The sequence below is a fragment of the Anabrus simplex genome, chromosome 6, assembly GCF_040414725.1.
Source record: "Anabrus simplex isolate iqAnaSimp1 chromosome 6, ASM4041472v1, whole genome shotgun sequence".
Classification (NCBI taxonomy): Eukaryota; Metazoa; Arthropoda; class Insecta; order Orthoptera; family Tettigoniidae; genus Anabrus; species Anabrus simplex.
The window spans coordinates 9,536,052-9,556,534 of record NC_090270.1 but is presented as its reverse complement, the minus strand read 5'-3'; the positions used below and the strand labels follow the sequence as shown (position 1 = coordinate 9,556,534).

Here is a 20,483-nt window from a genome sequence, read left to right as displayed (position 1 = left end):
AACCCTTACAGTGAGGGTGAATCAAAATGAATGATTCATCCGTCCCAGGCTCACGCCCACCAGCTAACATCAACAAGGTGGCGGATAAGGGGTTCACAGAAATGTGGGCTGGTTCTAAAACCACGGAAAGGAACCCTCGGACCAACAGGCAGCCCAGTTCCTGGGGGCTTTATAATACTGGGACACCCTCTCTCCAGGGGTAATAAGTATGGAGGGCCCTTGCCGGGGTTATGGTGAAGACCTCAGCGGTCGACTTGGCTGAGAAGTTCTTCGGTATGGCAAGTGAGGCGGAAGGGGCAATGAACCACAAATCCAGCTATGGTGTCTGTTCCCTCATCGGGCGGCTTGCTGGTCAGCGTCTGTTATCCCATGTTAGGGGCGGCTGTTAATGGAAGCTCTGGGACTTACAATCTCAGCTCTATATCTGTTGCTTCGCCACGTCTAATGATTAGACAGTTAACGCGTTATGGACTACCAGTGCATTGATAAAACTACTCCAGGTGGCAGCTCTAAAGGGAAATCCACTGCCACGATAAGTGGCGCAAGCAGGCTAAAGGTTTCTGGAGAGCCTGCACCACAACGCGAGGGGAAGTCGGAGTCCCCTGGGAACCACAGACTCAAGATGAAACGCAAGTTCTGGCTAGGAACTCTGAATGTAAACTCACTACTTAAGGTCGGAAAATTGAAAGAACTAACAAAGACAATGGAAGAAAGGGAAATAAGAGTTTTGGCTGTTCAAGAAACAAGATACAGAGACGAGGACTTCCTTGATACTGGAAAGTTTAGGATATTTAAAGGAAAACCAGCCATCATAGTGGACCACACTAAATCTCTCCCACTATTCGGAACAGCATTCATTGTAGACAAGTGCTTAATAGACTCCGTTGTAGGTTTCGAGCGTTTCTCTGAACGCCTGTCATTTCTGCATTTAGGATGTGGAAACAAAACGTACACATTAATCAATGCCCACGCCCCGACCAATGAAGACAACAGCAAAAAAGCAGACAAAGTTCATAGTTTTTGGGAGGAATTGGAAGATCAGATCTCCCGGATTCTCGAAAGAAATGTGAAGGTATTAATGGGGGACTTCAATGCTCAGATAGGAAGAGAGAAAAAGTTCAGAAAAATAGTAGGGGAATATCCGGCACACAGGCGGACAAACAGGAATGGAGAGAGACTTATTGAGTTGTGCCGAGCCTTTCATCTACAACTCATGTCAACTAAATTCAGACACTTGCCAAGAAAACAAAAAACGTGGAGATCTCCCAATCTGATTCTGGGTGAATTTCAAATTGACCCTGTGGCAATCTCTAAACAAGCGCAAAAAGAAATTGTGAATGTGAAAGTATTACGAGGTGCCCAAGTTGATTCTGATCATTATTTAACCAAAATAAAGATTTGACTTCTCCCAGTCAGGAAAAGATGAAAGGGGAAAAGAGTACCAATATACGATGTGGGAAGATTAAAACTTAGTGAGGAAATAAAGCATCAATACCAAAAAGAGCTGGAAAATATTAATTCAGTAAATTGGGATGACATTCGAGACAATATTAAACATGCTGCAAGTAAAACCATTCTCTTGGCGAAACGAAAGAAACGTGAATGGTGGAATGAAACATGTGAAGATGCACTCTTGCACAGAATGGAGGCATGGAAGAAATGGAGTTCCACTAGAAGGAACTGTGACTTGATTGCCTTCAGAGATCAAAGAAAATTGACAGCACAAACTTTCAGGCAAGCGAAAAGACAATATGAAACAGATCAGCTGAAGACGACCTCAGAAGATTTCCAGAAAAATAACACCAGAAATTTCTATCAGACCTTTAAGTCACGGTTAAAAGGATATCAATCACTTGGTCTATGTTTTGAGGATGAAGAGGGTACACTAGAAATGAACAGTAAGGAAAACTGTGAAATTCTCGCCAGATATTTCAAAAGATTACTGAATTGCGACGGTCCACAAGAAAGACTGGCAATTAAACGACCGCAGGTAACAATGCCAGATTCAAAGCCACATGACGAACGTGAGGTATTCAAAATCATCCAGGAGCTAAAAAATAACATGGCAGCAGGTGAAGACGGTATTGTGGCAGAACTGCTCAAAATGGGAAATGCAGAATTAATCTCATCATTGACCCATTTATTTAAAATTATTTGAGAAACGGAAAGAATTCCAGAAGACTGGCTAACTGCTTTAATACATCCATTACACAAAAAAGGATACAAGAAGGATGTCAATAATTATAGAGGAATTTCGCTGCTTTTGGTCCCATATAAAATGCTGTCTAAAGCCCTTCAAACCAGGGTTGAAGAAAGACTCGATGAAGAACTGGGTGAGTACCAAGCTGGATTCCAGAAAGACAGATCATGCGCTGAGCAGATTTTTTATCTCAAGAACATCATAAAGTACAAGATGCTGGGGCGAAGCAAATATGTTGTAGTCTTCGTGGATTTTAAGAAGGCCTACGATTCAGTAGATAGAGAGACGTTATTCGGAATGCTGGAAGAATTTGGTGTGGACAGTAAACCAAGGAATATCATCAAACGGACACTTACCAACACCAAGTCAAAGGTCAAGTTCATGGATGAAATATCGGAGTCCTTTGAAGTCAAGACTGGTGTGAGACGAGGGGATGGACTCTCATCAATTCTCTTTAACTGTTTCTTGGAAAAGGTGATAAGGAAGTGGAAAGAAGGAATCCCAGACAAAGAAGCATTCCGTATTGGAAGAGGGGCAGGTGCTATACAGATAGACTGCCTGGCATATGCTGATGATATCGCAGTCTTTGCCAGTGACATAGAAATAGCAAAGAAAAGAGTGGAACAACTCCATAGCATAGCAGAAATGACTGGACTGCAAATATCATACAGTAAGACTGAATTTATCACCAACATCAAAGAGGCTCCTCAAATGTTAAAGTTGAAAGAGGGGAAAGTCAAAAGAGTAAAGAGCTTCAAGTATCTTGGAGAAATAGTTCAAGAGAATGGATCAGAGAAGCTAGCTCTGATAGAACGAGCGAGAAAAATGGAAACAACGTATCAGCTCACTAGAGACACCTACAACAAGAAAGCTTTGTCATATGGAGCCAAATTAAGACATCTGGACACAGTCATCAGACCTGAATGCTTATACGCAGCAGAAACATTGGACATGATTGGAAAGGGAGATCTAGAGAACATCAGAAAGAAAGAGAGGAAAATGCTCCGGAAGATCTTGGGCCCGAAAATGAAAGGTGGGGAGAGGAGACTTAGACCCAACAAAGAACTGTACCAGAAGACAGAGGAAGTCGTCGTATTGATGAAAAAGTGAAGGCTTCAATTTTATGGACATCTACAGAGAATGGACACCAACCGACTGACAAAAAGGATTTTCAGCTTCTTCAGCCTAAGGAAGATGGAACCAAAATGGTTTCGGGAAGTAAGGACCGACCTGGCCAGGATAGGAGTAGAAAAAGAGGACGTACTGGACAGAAACAAATTTAGACAAAAAGTGAAGGAGTTCAAGGGTTTCCAGGAGTCTGGGGAAGAACTTGTGTAGTAGAAGAAGAAGAAGAAGAAGAAGAACCTACACAGTAGAGCAGAAGAAAGAAGTCAGTGCAAGGATGAAGAAGTACTGGCAGAATGTGAAGTCAGGACTGGTGAAAAATAACGTAAAGACTGTAAAACGTGGTCCATAGATGGCCGGAACGATAATAAATAAAATTATTATTATTACTCATTCATTCAACTTTGCTAATCGGCCAACTAGGGACCACGATAAGCCTCACTTTACATTCTGGCATTTGTTCATTTTTCTCTTGATCCACATCATCTTCATTAGCTCACTATGTTCAGCACGACATTCTTCTGTCCATTTAGCACCATTATTATTATTATTCATCATTTCTCTTTATCCAGCTGTAGCCGGGTAGGGACAAATATGGTTCCTCTCCTCTTTCTTCGGTCTTTCCACCACTCCTCCTCCAACACTGTGTCCCAGTCCAGGTTTCTTTCTATACTGCGATGTCGGATGGTATCCTTCCATCTCAATCGTGGTCGTCCATGGCCTCTCCTTCCTTGGATTTGCATTTCCATCACCTTTTTTGGCATTCTTTCGTCGCTCATTCGCTTTATGTGCCCAAACCATCTTAGTCGGCTCTTCTCTATTCTATCTTTCATTTTTTCCACTCCAATTTCTTCCCGGATTTTCTCATTCCTTATTTTGTCTCGTCTACTCTTCTGTATCATACTCCTCAAGAACTTCATTTCGGCTGCCTGTATTCGACTCTCATCCTTCTTTGTCATTGTCCAAGTTTCTGCTCCGTAAGTTGTTATGGGTACGTAATACACCTTGTACATAGTATCCTTTGCTTCCGTTGGCACATCTTTGTCCCATAACACGTTTCTGACACTATGATAGAAACAACTTCCAGCTTGAATCCTTTTACTAATCTCAGCATCCAGTCGAGCATTCTCCATTAATTCACTCCCCAGGTATTTAAACGTTTCCACTACTTCCAGGGACTTGTCTGCAAGTCTAATCTGACCTTTCCCTTCTTTCTCCCCTCTAGTCATAACAAGAATTTTACTCTTTTCTACACTTATTTTCAATCCACATTCTTTGATCTTCCCATTCACCACATTCAACTGTTCTTGAACCTTCCTGTCGTCTTCTCCCCAAATCACAATATCATCTGCAAATAACATCATGTTCATTTCTCTTCCTCCATATGCTGCTTTTGCTGTTCTCACGATGTCATCCATTACTATTGTAAACAGGATTGGCGATAGAACACCGTTAGTTATTTTGAACCAACTTGTCCTGCCAACTTGTGTTTGCACGCAACTACAACATTCCTTATACAATGCCACGATCATTTTTATTAATCCCCGTCCAATTCCTTTTTGCACCAGACTGTCCCAAACTTTCGTCCTGGGGACACTGTCATATTATTATTATTATTATTATTATTATTATGATTATTATTATTATTATTATTATTATTATTATTATTATTATTATTATTATTTGGACTTATTGCTTGGAACATTAATGAAATAATTATTAAATAGAACACTATCAATGAGTACTTCAAGTCATTGCTGCCCATAACCTTCAAACATGCATCTGAAAAAAAATGCCTTAGCTGCATGATGTAGCAAAAACGTTACACTCATATTTCATGACTTTTTAGTAACAAATATTGTAAATTAAACATTATTAGACATTTATGCTAAAAGATAAATATATTGTGGATAGTGCAGTATTTTAGTTAAACTTCAATCATCAGCGAATCACCTAGAATTACATTTCAGTGCTACTCGTGCATGTACAGCCACCATGACACATGCCCAACTGCCTCAGGCTAAGATAACATAGCACACAGTAGGAAAAAATCATTGCCCTTAGCCCCCTGTAGCATAATTTCTGGAAGTACAGATTTCAAAGATAATGTACATAGTTAGATTTGCCATCTTTTAGCATATTACTGAACTACAAAAAGAATATAATGTAGCAAAAACGCTACACTATGCAGTGTAGGGTTAATACATCTTACATTTGGTGTCGATTTGACGTTGAATCAAGTTCTACTGTCCTAGAAAACAATCTAGTTCCATTTCGCATTGCACTTCGATTGAATCACGTTATGAATAACACGTTACTTTAGCAATAAGTCGAAGAATCATTTTCAAAGCTCTCCACAAATGAATGTAAGCATCCCTACAAATGAATATTAATTTACGTAATCGAAGACTACCTAAATTCATGGCTTTAAACAATTATATGAATTCTTTCGTGAAGATGCTCCACATTGAAATCAGTTCTCGAAGATTTTACTGTAAACCTTACTATAATCACGTCACAAAACATCAATACACTACATCTCGAGTAAAATATGGATAACTTAAATATATAAAATGACATGGAACTTAGCTTATTTCTGCCCACATTACCGGACTGGGTTGGTTAACATCGGCTCCAGGTCATGCCTGCGTCATCTCCGGGCAGTGGTTACCAGCCTCTGGTTTGCAGAATCAGCTGAGTGGTATCCGCCAGACGTCAATGCCATTTTCTCAGCTTAGCCGCTCATAATGCTGTCACATACATACGATGAAAACATATTTAAGAATGTCATTAGTCCCATTGCTCAATTATACAATGAATTATTTGGTATTTAATTTCTATTTTCTAGCAGATTATTCTTCCGAAAATATTATCTTCAGTTATGTTATTTATATAGTTCTTTAGATAATCTCCAGTTTAAAACAAATCTATTTAAAATTGGTGAAAAGAACTAATTTCTTTTCTAAATAATCCTTGATAACTTCCAATTCGATCTATGGTGACCGTCAGTTTTATCTCTTCTCCTTTTAGTTTTTACGCTCGATAATCTTGATATTTATTTGAGCATTGGCGTAATATCTTTGTGTTATTAATTGTTCCTACAATCAATTATTAAATCTCCTCTCGTAACCAGATTCTTCCTTCTTTACGTGTTGGACCTCGCGTGTCACTTCGTTCCGATGCTCATCGTATAATGTGATTGTTCACTCAGCCGGTTTAACAATTTAAAAGATTCTGCATTTTTCTTAATCACAGCCGCATGGATACTATAGGTCTGAACGTCTTAATTCTTGATCATGGCTTATTTGATTCGTTATGTCTCGACATATTCACGGCCTTTTTTAGTTCCGTATGTCTGCATTCTCTATAATACACTTTTCTACTATGTAATCCTTGTTATTTTATCGCAATGCATGGCAAAAGTTGGTGTTGTAACATCTCGTTTTGACGTAATCAGGGCATTGAAATGGTACAATATATATATATATATATATATAATTCACTGGGGCCATCAAGGACCACGTTACGTGTTGTTGCATTTGACACTGACCTTGGTTTTCTTTAGAGCCCAAATTTCCCTCATTCTAGGTGAGTGGGCCTGCTTACGCTCCTCTGTCCAAGGGGCACCGTGTCTTCTCTTCGGTTGCTCGTCTCGGTTTAGCCCGTTCGGCAATATTTTCTTGCATAAGTGATCTCTGTTAAGGGCGTCTTCAGCTGAGATATGTAGCATTTGCAGGTCGTCTTTGGTATTTCTAAACCAGGGAATTGTTGTTTTGGGGTTACAATCAAAAAAGTGAAATTTTTCTTTAGTTAACTTTCTTCCGTCCATTCTTTTCAGATGACCGTGAAATCGTGCCCGTCTTTTTCTGATTGTCAGATCAAAAATTAGATGTATGGTTTTTCAGGCGTTTGCTCTATTAACCAGCGTTTCGTCTTAGGTCTGACACTAGACTCTTCCTAGGGTCTGACAACATCTAATTTTTCTGATTGTGTTGGTAATTTTATCTATTTTGCTGTATACTTCCTCATTGGATCTCTTTTGATGTATTCCATTTCTATACTTTGATCCCAAGATTCCTCCCGCAATTTTCCGCTCTTTTTTCTCCAGTTCTTCAAGGAGTCTTTTGTTGGCATTTAGAGACAGGGTTTCGGCTGCATATAGAACTACTGACTTCAGAACTGTTTCATAGTGACGTATCTTGGTGTTTTGGGAAAGGCATATTTTGTTGTAGATTGTGCGGGATGTTTGGTAGGCTATTTCCAGTTTGTGTACTTGCTCCTGAAGTGCTTCTTGGTCCAGTCCATTTTTCATGATGATCTCACCCAGGCATTTGAATTTGTCTACTCGGGTGATTTTCCCGTATTTTGTATGGAGTTTTGGTGGAGCCTCTTTGATGTTAGTCATTACTTCTGTTTTCTCAAACGATATCTGCGGACTAGTTTGTTCGGCAATTTCCTTAACATTTCAACTTGAGCTCTAGCAGTTTCTATGTCATTAGAGAGAACAGCAATATCATCGGCAAATGCTAAGCAGTCTGTTCTGGTTCCCTTGGATTTGGTTCCTATTTTTAATGGACTGTAGTTGGTTTCCTGTAATCTTACCCACCAGGTTCTGATGATCTTTATAAGAATGCAGTTGACGAGTATCGGGGATAGCCCATCACCTTGTAGGACTCCTGTTTTGATGTTAAAGGAATGCGAGGGACATCCGTGGAACTTCACCTTGGATTTTGTATCGGTCAGGGTGGCTCTAATTAATGCCAGCAGTTTCAAATCAACTCCAAATTCATTTAAGATGTTTAGCAGGACTTCCCGGTCAGTGGAGTCATACGCTTTCTTAAAGTCCACAAAGACACATACTGCTTGGACCTTACTGTACAATATCTGATGATCGTTTTGAGATTTTGGATCAGTTCAGCTGTTGGGCGACCTTTTCTGAACCCTCCTTGGTGTTCACCTACTTGATGTTAAACTTGTGCTTCCAAATGCTCCAGGGTGGCAAGTGATAGAATTTTGTAAGTTACGGGTAGCAAAGATATTCCTCTGTAGTTGTTGATGTTCTTCATGCTGCCTTTTTTGTGTAATGGATTGATCAAAGCTATTTTCCAATCATCGGGTAGGGTCTCCTTGTTTCAAATTTCTCCTATTTGCTTTTGCAAGATATCAAGCGATTCCTCTGGGGCATATTTCCATAGTTCTGCTACTACTGAGTCTTCACCCGGCGCTTTGTTATTTTTGAGACGGGCAATGTGGCGCTTGATTTCATCTCTGTCGGGTGGTCTGGAAACTTGGTACCTGAGTAGGGGTTCCTTGGTCACAATGGGGCTTTGCGGTTTAGAGCAATTAAGTAAATTCTTGAAGTAATCTGCCAGAAGGCTGCAATTTTCTTCATTTGATGTTGCCAGTGTGCCGTCCTTTCGCTCAAAGCATAGAGATGGTGGTTTATAGCCATTGAGTTTGCATTTGAAGGCTCTGTAGTACTCTCTGCTTTCAATCTTCTTAAAGTTTTGTTTTATCTTTTCAATGAGAGATTTTTCGTATTACGTTTCTCAGTTCTGAACACCCTAGCTGCTTGGTCACATTGGGTTTTGTAGGTTTCCCAATCATTTTCTGATTTCGTAGAGTAGTACTGTTTCCACGCATTGAGTCTTTCTTTGAGGACTGATTCGCAGGTACCATTCCACCAGGCATGCTTTTTGCTTCTCTTGATTTCTGCAACGTCTTTGGCGGCATCAACAAGGAGACTTTTGGTGTTGTTAAAGTCACAGTCATTTGGTCTAGCCTTCTCCTGAAACTCCTCGACCCTTTGCCGAGTTTATCATTGTCGAAGCGTGTGATCTGTTTGGTCGTCTTCCTTGTGTTTGCAGGAATTGGTTTGAATTTGATCAGATACATATAGTGATCTGAGCCCACATTTCTTTACCATGACATTCATAATCTCAGGGCTGTTTCTCCTGGAGATTGCAACATGATCTATTTGGAACTCTCCGAGAGTTTGGATGGGAGAACGCCATGTCATTTGCTTTCTGGGTAGATTACATAAAATCAGCTTCATGGTCCGTATCGCACTTCAATAGATTCACAATTAAGTATTTATTTATTTTCCACCTAGTCGATACAATGATTGCTTAAGGCAATTTTTAATGGTCAAAAGTGGTACATGTTTCGTATATTATCAACATCTTCAGCCATATAACACTGTTTAGATGAAAAATATATAAAATTGACAAAGTAATGCTTTAGAGGAAGTGACCTTAAAATTAACATAAGATTGACAAGATTAAAACAAACAAATAACTCAAGAGAAAATATATAAATTATTTCTACAATAGAAAGCAGTCGTCAAGGAAACACTTGTACAATATTCCATAGAGAAATTGTCCTAATAAATATTCTTTTCTTAATAATTCATGAAAAAAGATCAATTTATAAATTAAAAAAATTATACAATTTATAAGTAATTATCGAAATGAAGAAATCCTGTTATCGCAGTGCGGCTCTTATTATTAACATAGATGAAAATATAACTACTAATTCCTAGTTGTCAAATCTTATTAAGCCTGCTTTCCTTTGGAACAGTAACTCCTGTCATTCTTTCACAGTTTTGCGCCGGGTGTAATATTGATGATGCGTTCTTCCTTGCTCTTGCACCTGAGGAGGTGGAGGAGCGGGGGATATAGGTGTGTCAAGAATTTCCTTGCTGTCACCTATAGCTTCAACTGAGGAGGAATAAGTTGTAGGGCTATATGTAGGTGGAGAAATTCCAATTCTTTTTTCTTGATCCTTCTCAAGCATTTTCAAATATACTAGAATTTGATAATATAATGGATTCTTATATTCTACAGCCTCATTAAGGTTATGGGTAGATGGCGAAAGTGGGTCGACGTGACATGCAGGTTGTAATTTTTGCAAATGGACACAAGTTTTCTGCAGTTGGGATGGGTTCTTTTGTGAGCAGGGTAATTTCCTATAACTTTCTTGTACTTCTGTTCACGACATAGTTGGGCATTGAAGTCACCCAAAAGAAGCTTGACATGGTGTTTGGGGATTTTGTATAATTTTTTATCCAGTAGGTCCCAGAAATTTTCAACGACTGGATCAGACTTGTTCTTTTCGCTTGTAGGAGAACGTGCGTTAACTAGGACGTAGGTTTTGTTCGCGCATTTAATTGTTAGTATAGACAATCTGTCATTCACAGGTTTGAAATTTGAAACCGATTTAAGGATCTTGGTTCTAACAGCAAATGCGGTTCCAAGCATCACAGCTCCATTGAGGATTCCTCTTTGCGCTTTGCTCTTGAAAAATCGGTAACCTTCGGATTCAAAAATCTCTTCATCTGGGTACCTTGTTTCTTGTAGGGCCATTATGGATATCTGATTTTCGTGAAGAGCTTTGATGAGGGTTTTCAGCTTGCCAGTTTGTGTAAGTGAATTTATGTTGCGAGTTGCTAGAAAGGTTTTAGATTTTGGCCTGAGTTTTTGAGTCTTTGGGTTGCTCTGACTCGTCTCTTGCATGACGTCGAGTCACCCCCAGAAAGTGAACGAGACTCGTGCGCCGTGGAGTTCACGACGAGGGATTTATCCGAAGATTTACCCCGTGGGGTACGTTTCTTGAAACGTTGTGCCATCATGCTTCTTGACTTGACTGTGTTTTGGACAGGTACCCATCCTTTTACAACTAGGGTTGTTAGCCCTAGAGGTTGCCTCAAGATGTTTTCTGGCTTCTGGTCATTTACCAGTCTTCGCCGTAACCCTGGCAAGAGACCAGTGTTTTTTTTTTTTTTTTTTTTTTCACGGTGGTATTTTATTTCCCTACTACCCTCTGGCTCTGCTGGGGGCAGAGCCAGCGGGTTTCCCCAATTCCAATGGGACGCGTCCGATGGAGGTAACTGGTAAATCCCCACTATTATTATTATTATTATTATTATTATTATTATTATTATTATGATTATGATTAAATATTCAGCCCACTTTGAGCAGAAAGCTTACTTGAAGCAAGCTCTTCCGAAGTTTAGGAGTTTCTTCTGCAAGTATGTTAGTACCCATGTCAGGGACTTTAAGAAACCTATTTCACAATAGAAAATCGAATCATGCCTGTAGCCCTACTCATCCCGTCCCTGCATAAGACTAAATTCTCTAAAATAACCCTGATAGGTTTCAGTGTGCAATGTGAATGTCCCTGGTAGTTCCTGGCCTTCTACACGTGCACAGAACAAGACAGCAACAGAATGAAGATAATGATCTAGTAAGAACCCCTCCTGGTTGGTATGGGGGGGGGGAAAGCAGGACCATCTCCACACGTTCATATTCTGACAAGCTCAAGTCTGCTTCTTAGCTTTGTTAGAACATTATTGTCGAGGATGGCAGTGTATATTGTCGTCTTCCTTTTCTGCACTAACTTGTTCTGTGACTTGTGTACCAAGAACTTCTTCCTTTTGCAGGAGTAAATCAGTGGGCAGGTCCTCCACCAAAGGACATGGGCATGCCAGTGAGTGGATCAAAACCCACCGGATGGGATGAAGCCTCTCCTCCTGCTCAAAGACGCAACATTCCTAATTATGATGATGGCACATCTCTTTGGGGGAACCCTGCTCAGTTACAGAATAGAGGAGGTAAGTGAACAACTCTATATTGTTACAATATCCTCATGCTGATGACATTACCTATGACAGTTTCCCTAGGGTGAAAATTTAAGAATTTTTTTTTTTTTGCTTTACGTCACTCGGACACGGGTAGGTCTTATGACGACGATGGGATAGGAAAGGGATAGGAGTGGGAAAGAAGCGGCCTTGGCCTTAATTAAGGTACAGCCCCAGCATTTGCGTGGTGTGAAAATGGGAAACCATGGAAAACCATCTTCAGGGCTGCCGACATTGGGATTCGAACCCACTATCTCCTGGATGCCAGCTCAATGCCGCCTGCCCTTGACTGCATGGCCAACTCGCCCTTGGCGAAAGCTTGGGGGGAGGGGGGAAGAGAGAGAGGGAGAGAGATATGTACGCTACAGCTATATGAAAATACAAGTGGGCAAAAGAGGATTGTTTAACTCTTTGAAATCTTATTTCGATTAAAAAGCAATCGTGAGTGATTATATACTTACATGTCCAGTTCTTAATTTGACAGTCAACAATATTTGGGTTACATTTAAGATTCCTTAATTTTTTAGAAAGGTGGGGGAGGGAGGGTCTTTTATGCTGTATATAGACATACAAGGTGTTGGGTTAAAGGTATAATAATATAAAATTTAGTAACGAGAGATAATGGAGTTATTTATTGACGGATTGTTTCTACAACTAGGGTAACTCAAAATGTTTTGTGTGCTCACTTGCAGTGGCAGTGGTTACACATGCACATGCGCGCAACTGCATTGTTCACGAGAAGTGCGCCAGTAACCTTGTGTACTCCATAGCAGAAGGTGTTCTTCTTTGCGGGGCCTACAGTTAATGGAACACGTTACCTTGATATGTTGGAGCAGTATGTTGTGCTACAACTTCCTCGTGACGTGATCTTTCAACAAGATGGTGCACCGTGCCATTATGCGGAAGTTGTGAGGGTTTACTTGAATCGTGAGTTCCTAGATCGCTGGATTGGGAGAGGTAGTCCATCAACTCCTCGGACCTCCAGAAGCCCCGACGCCACTTGAATTTTTCTTGTGGGAGTTTGTCAAGGATTGAGTGTACCAGACACCAGTTTGGGATCTACCAGATCTGCGACATCGCATTCGTGCGGCTATCACAAATGTTACGCCTACAGTGCTTGCAGAACACTTTGAGAGAAGTGGAATACCGATTAGATGTCTGTCGGGCTGCTAATGGTGAGCATATTGAGGTTTATCAGGTATGTAAACAAACATTTTGAGTTGCCCTACTTGTAGAAACAAACTGCAAATAAATATCTCCACTACTTCTCAAGTTATTAAATTTCATATTATTATACCTTTAACCTGGACACTCTGTAGAATTGCCACAGTTGCACATTTCAGTTTCAGATTTTTCCAATCCACCATCTTCTCTGCTAAATGCTCTTAAATCCTCAGTCGAGGTTGGTTCGATCCTGGTGTTCCTTATAAGGAATTAAAAAAAAACTTTGTTGGTGCCATAATACAAGGTAGTTTGCTGTTGGGCCTCAAAGTGCTATTGCAGTATGACTTCGATACAGGCCTACTGCCATCCGCTGTTGGTAGCACAGGTACAGACACCAAATTACAGTGAAATCTCATTGGTGCGTTCCTCATTTACAAGTTTTCCTCCTTATCACATCGCATTAACATATTGAAGATGGCCATGTTTGAATGTTCTACCCTCCAGAAATCGCAGGATTTTTAATGGTATTTGAAATTGTTTCAATGCTAGGGTAAACCATGATTATAACAACTTCTGGAATATTTAAAAAGATAACACTTTCATCTATACAAAAATGAGTTTTATTTATCATAATAGTGCAACAGTTTTTAAATATAAATTTATGAAAATAAGTTTTACAAAAAAAAAAAAAAAAAAAAAAAAAACTGACGCAGCTATGGATGCCAGTTCGGTTAATATTTCGAAATCTGTCTAATATTGTGGACGCATCTACTGAAAAACACTAATACAGATTATAGCCTAATTGGTCAATTGGCACCGGTATCCTTGTGTGCAACCAGGAATTTGCTTTACCACTGTTCGTTGTTTGATGACGGGGTTGCATCGAGTTGCTACAGGTACACGGGAAACGCCTACATTTTAAGGAAGCAGCGTAAAACTGTATTACAGAACTTACTTCAAGGATATGAAGTTTTGAAGCTTCCGCCTAATCAATACATATACCATATTTACTCGCGTATTAGACCCCTTTTCTTCCCAATTTTACAGCCAGATATAGTAAAGGGGGGTCCAATATGCGATAACCTCAAAATTTTGTGGAGTGAACACACGACTTCTAGGTAAACATTATATACATACTATTATTTAACAAACTTAGAATGTATTTAAGTTATGCTGGCTATTTTCGTCGGAAAGCAGTATTTCTAAACGTAAAAAGACAATAAATGGTGAACACGACATTGAGGCCTACGGGAAATATAAAAGTCCGTTTTAGGTGAACACGACTTTTAGGCCTACGGAACATATAAATGTCCGTTTTAGATGCATTTCATTAATTCCTCTGGTGAGGCTGACGTCAGGAAGGGCATATGGGCGTAAAAACGCGCTACGAAGATTCGCCTCACTTTATACTCGATCCCGTAGAAGAATTATTATATAATTAAATATTGATTCAAAAGAATTTTATGGCCAGTCATTTGTCTCTTGTCACTTCAGCAGTAGGTCTAGTACACAGTAAACCTGATCACTGCTTTCATTTGAATTATCGCCTTGCGCCGCCAAATTCCCTGCCTTAATACCGGCGTGTCAGCATTCTAAGTGATGTCATCTTCACTGCTATCTCTCGCCAGTCGCGTCAGCCATGCTTCATTCTCTTTGAGCCATGCACTGCAATCAAGATCATACGAGGTCCTGTCTTTTTGAACCTTTTAAAAATAATTTTGTTCCCGACTATAGAGTCTAAACAGTGTAAATCTATTCCCAGATGGTCTCTGATATTCCCAGTTCGTGTATGTGTAGCAGAAGCCACTCCTTCCGATTAAAGCCGTACTGTAGAAGGCAAGCCAAACCATCAGCTGATAACTAGCGTATGTTACGAGTTGTACTTCCGAATGTAATACATAGTAACTGGAAATATTCTTTTGATAACTGCGGCTGTTGAAATACAGACCCTTATTTTTAAGTACATGTCATGCTTGTTCTCTACATTTATCACATCAGGATTTGCGTAAACAGCTGTCTGTGACATAAGACGACCACATTGTTTAGTTTAGGTATATTATCGCCATGACAGTCCCAAAGGTTTGACAGGAAATATAAAAATAAATAACAGGAAAATATACCACATTTATGGATATCCACAGGTGTGGCGGTAATGCGTTTTATTATATGTTTAATTTCATGCGTTCGTTATCTCTTTTTGTTCACGCATACCCTAGTATGTTTCATTTGGCATCTCCAAAAATCGTGCATGGGGTCATAAAATAATGATTATTATTATTATTATTATTATGTTAGGTACATTGGCGAGTAAAACAATCATTTTAATTAGATAGCTTTTATCACGTTTTAAACTTACTTCTCTCCAAATATATACCTATATTGACCCGAGTTAAAAGATATTAAACGAACACTTTGTTAAAGATCTCGCCTGCTGTCTAAATAGCAAAAAACGCGAATATTTCTCAACTAAAGTAAATTCGTTTCCTCATCCCGAGGTGGTACAGCTCTTTTTAGACACACCCCCCAGTGGAGGGGAGTTACAGGTACCGCTTTTACTGCATATCAATCTTCCTGCCATTCGTAAATCTCTGGCAGTACGGTACCGGGAATTGAGGTCAGACCCCGGAAAACAGCAACAAATTGTGCTAAACATTACGCTGGCGGGCATTATTAACTACAAATTACAGACATATAGCGTGTCTGATGCATGCTTGCAATGCGCGGGTGGGAGACGAAGCTAGGCCTATTCATCTATTTGTGCGACGTCATCACAGCTGCGGTAGACCTACGCTAGAGAAGCGGACATTTCTTAACGGCGAAACACAGATGTACCGCATGGATTCGATGCGTTTTCATTGTGTAGGTCGTACGGACGAAACTAGTCACAAATCTGTGCGATGTCATCAGAGCTGCGATAAGATATGTACCCGCTTCGAAGTGGAATCGTCGTTCTCTGACGAATTACGTTGGGGGGTCTTATAGGCGAGATTTATTTTTTCATTTTCTTCATGTCGAAAAGGCGGCGGGGGGGTCTAGAGTCCCGTTAATCCGGACTGAAATATTAAATCTTATTGAAATGAAAGAACATATTATTGAATGAAGATTTATTTGCATTTTATTAGTCATATTTTACTAGAATTACTTAATGTAAACATAATTCCACATCATAAACCATCAATCACTCGTCGTTTATCTATACAAAGTCTGTCAGTTTCTTTTGCCGTAGTGTTAAACCAGCGTCTCATAAACATCACATCAGTGGGCGTAGCAGCGGAGTGTTGCTCGACGTAGCGTATGGCAAGTTCTAAGGCCAAAGAAATATTGTTTCTTTATTCCACCTATTCAATACATAAAAAAATGATTTTAATTAAGAATTAAAATCTGTGAATAATTATAGGGACATGTTTTGCCCTTTATTTAAGGGCATCTTCAGCCTTAATCTCAATCTGAAAGATAAAAGATCAGAATCCTGATTGTTCTTAATTGTGTTTGGTTTAAAAAAAAAAAAATTACAAATGAATGCGAGGATGGTGTAGGAAATATTCTTCAAAAGGTGAGCGAGATGGTTGACAGTAGTTAAGATATTCTTAAAAATAAAGTCTTACAAACAAACAGTCGTAATTTATACACTTTCTTGAATGTCCTTGTCTAAAAATGTGGTAACAAGTTCTATAAGAACGCAAATTGCTACGTTGAATCTTGTGAGGCGGCGCCCTGTGTTGGTTGAGGGCGTTGGAGAAAAGTTTGGATCCTAAACAGTTCAAACGTCAGAATAATGATGAAGAATGTTGCTGGATTACTCCAAGTGGAGTTTAAATAGATTTTAAATCTAGTAATGAGACGTTTCTGTCGCTCACTCAAATTATGCTGTAGGGTCGAGGGAAATGCTTGATACTTCAAGTGGGGTTTATAATAACATAATAACCTTCACGAGGTCGAAACCGGTACTGTAGGACAATAATATATAAATATATGTATTGATTAGGAGGAAGGTTCAAAACTTCATATTTGTGGATATTATTAATACGGAAACTTAGACTACTTCAAGGAAGACCGGGCGAGTTGGCCGTGCGCATAGAGGCGCGCGGCTGTGAGCTTGCATCCGGGAGATAGTAGGTTCGAATCCCACTATTGGCAGCCCTGAAAATGGTTTCCCATTTTCACACCAGGCAAATGCTGGGGCTGTACCTTAATTAAGGCCACGGTCGCTTCCTTCCAACTCCTTGTCCTTTCCTATCCCATCGTCGCCATAAGACCTATCTGTGTCGGTGCGACGTAAAGCCCCTAGCAAAAAAAAAATTCAAGGAAGCGGTATAAAACTACGTTACACTTCACGCCCATTCGAAATTCGCTCATTATCTACATTTATTTGCCTGAAGCGTCAGAATCATCATGTTTACTTACTGTGTGATTGAAGAGCCCACTGCAAAATGATGGATGTCATTTGGATGCACTTTCTCAGAAAATGAAAATATAAAAGCAAAGACTCATAATTCCAATCATAGGTATTTTAACACTAGGATTACCAAACATTATTTTTACCTACTTTTACCGAAGCGGTCATTTTGACTGATAGCAACATGTATTCATTTCTTGAGGATATTGGTGCCAGGAAAAGGTTCGAATTCAGTATAAAAACATCATGGACCATAATTTAATTATGTAGGACTTGCAAACACAAGTATGAATAAATAAATAAATAAATAAATAAATACACTAGTAAAACAGAATGTTCCTCTTACACACCTTAGCTTACATTATATACATATCTGCATGAATGTCACTTTCTGCTTTTGAACTTATTTGTCGCTCTGTACACACACACACACTTTGCTTGGTCACCTTGGAACTGAATTAAACACATTGCACACCTTTCAGTTGTCTTGTTCCCTTTGCACACTACAACCTGACGCTATTGGCGATGTGAACTTTCTTCGGAGGTTAGGGCTTCATTGTTGCAGCCTACTAATCCGAGAAGATGCATAAGGATTCGCTAAATTGGTTGTCAGTTATCTCAGGAATACCTTTCTCTGTATTTGCTTGCCGGTTGTTGCCTTACACAACGCATAAGCATTTATACCATCGAGATCTAGTATGTTGAACACTTGCACTGGCCATCGCCGACTCATTGAATTTACCGTGTACCAATTGATCTACTATGTCGATGACAAATTTTGTAGAATTATAAAAGAGACTGTTTCAGGTTTTTTCTTCAGATGTTGTTTGTTAATCCTCATCAGTATATACTATACTGAGAATGAGGACATTCTTGTTTGTTTTAACCTGATAAGATTTGAGAGCTGCATCCTCATTTTTGTACACTACTGTGGTGTATATTGGCTCACTGCTGGTCTTCACAGAAGGAGGAACTTCTCTCCTACTATGGTTCAGTTTACCTATGACACCTTTCTTTTTTTTTTCTTCGATGATGTGGCTAGTTTCAGTGACGTGATGAGGTTATCACAAATAATATTTCTTCGCTAATTGATGAAAGACTCGCCAAGACGCAATACTACATGTTCACTTAGGGTCCGATGGATGGGACGTATTTCAATTTTCCCAGGATAGAGAAAATCGTTTACAACATACCTGGCTTCCAGATCGACAGCCAACCAAAATTTAATACCAAACTTGTCTGGTTTGTTCGCCATATACTGCATAAAAGAGCATCTAGCTTTCGATGGAAAGAGCTGTTCATCCACAGTAAGTTACTCACTTGGTCTGTAGCAAATAGTAAAATTAGATATAAATTTGTCCTACATAACAGATACAAGCACAAATCTATCAATTTTCAGGTGATCCCTACTAGTAGACATTTAATTGATTCGAAGAAACCTCGTGATTTACAGTAAACGGTTTCGTGACACAATTTGAGAGAAAATTCTAGGACCCCACTTCTGTGACCACAGATCGAGAATGTTCGTGCGTATAAAATACCAATGACAGTGCCCAGTTCTTCCAAAGAAAGTGTGCGTTCAGGTTTGTTCAGAATTTAGCGGGCTCCAACCTCAGTATATCGTTCAATGTGGTGCAGCTTGGATTCATCAATAAAAAGACAAGCTGTAGTGGCACAAGTTCCTTCAATGTGGCAATTTGTATGTCCTGTGGGACCTGGAATTTCCCTGAGTATATTTTGCTCTACTCGATGGCCTGGCAGGCTTTTTAGATCAACGCGTGTCCATACTGTTCCATCCAAAGCAACCTCTTCCTCGCCGACCGCCTCGTGCTGACCATGCCCATATTTTAACTTACCACAGCGTTCGCTCGGCCTACTGCAGTTGATACCATGCTCCTTGCTAGTAATTTCACTATCTTCCTTAGTGTTTCCTTCGCCTGCAAAATATAAAACCAAACTTACTTAACACTGTGCACATCAAATATCAAATATGTCATAAGCTGTTTTGCTGGTGCACGTGCATCGCCGTTTGGCGGGTAATTCCCTGACCCTTGAGGTCGAAGGCTGCTGTGTGATTCATTCTACAGGCTCGACGCAACTAAAATATCCAAACTATTTGTGCTTGTCAAACTATACCCGTTCTCGCAATTATCGAGGTCCAAATCACTCCCAGCTTCATCGCTTGATTGTGATGAGCAAATTTTATGCATATGGTTTAGAATTTCGGCATCCATCAGCAAACGACGTGAGAACATGTTTCTTCGGGGTAATTACAAAAAATGGATATCTAGTTTGGATGTTTGTAACGACTGAACACGACAAATGACTACTCATTATAATTGCACACCTTTCATTAATGAACAAATACGGACTATATTTTCCTGTCAGTGTACTTGTATGATTGCTTGAAAAGAGCCAACAGTTGCGCCATTGTAGCACAACAATACATTCTATATGATACTTCGGTAATAAAATATACTATAACAGCTCGTTAGAAACATATCCCGCTCTAAATGAATGCCACAAAAGTCTGATGGGGTTACTACTGCATTACCGGTCAAAATGACCGTCCAGTAAGAGTAAGTATATGACCTCGCAGCACTAACTAGAAAGGAGTAACAGGTTTTTGAAGCTATGCGCCGAAAAGTACACTTAAAATCAATAAAAGCCATCAAAGGGTTTGTATATCCTAACCGTATAACGAGAATGATAGAGAAAACAAAACTGAAAACGGTCATTTTGACCGCTGCGGTAAACCCAGTTATAATGTTTAACTACTTAACCCATTTCATTCATAAACTGAGTATATAAACAGGGAACACAATGAATCCAGTAAAAATGAACCTTACCTAGAGTGATATTTTTAGATTAAGTGCAGAAGGAAAAGCACAAAAACGCTGAATGTCATATTTCATTGAAGTATGTCCATTCGTCGCTCTGATCACATTTTCATGAGTAAT

General features: G+C 39.6%; 1 protein-coding gene across 1 annotated transcript in view; it reads left to right on the top strand.

The window, feature by feature from the left end:
* gw (trinucleotide repeat containing adaptor protein gawky) overlaps positions 1 to 20,483 on the top strand; it is a 475,910-nt gene that overhangs the window by 201,747 nt on the left and 253,680 nt on the right. Inside the window, exon 12 of the mRNA XM_067149652.2 lies at positions 11,766 to 11,936. Within this exon, the coding sequence (XP_067005753.2) occupies positions 11,766 to 11,936 (171 nt within the window). The remainder of the gene's footprint in view (positions 1 to 11,765; positions 11,937 to 20,483) is intronic.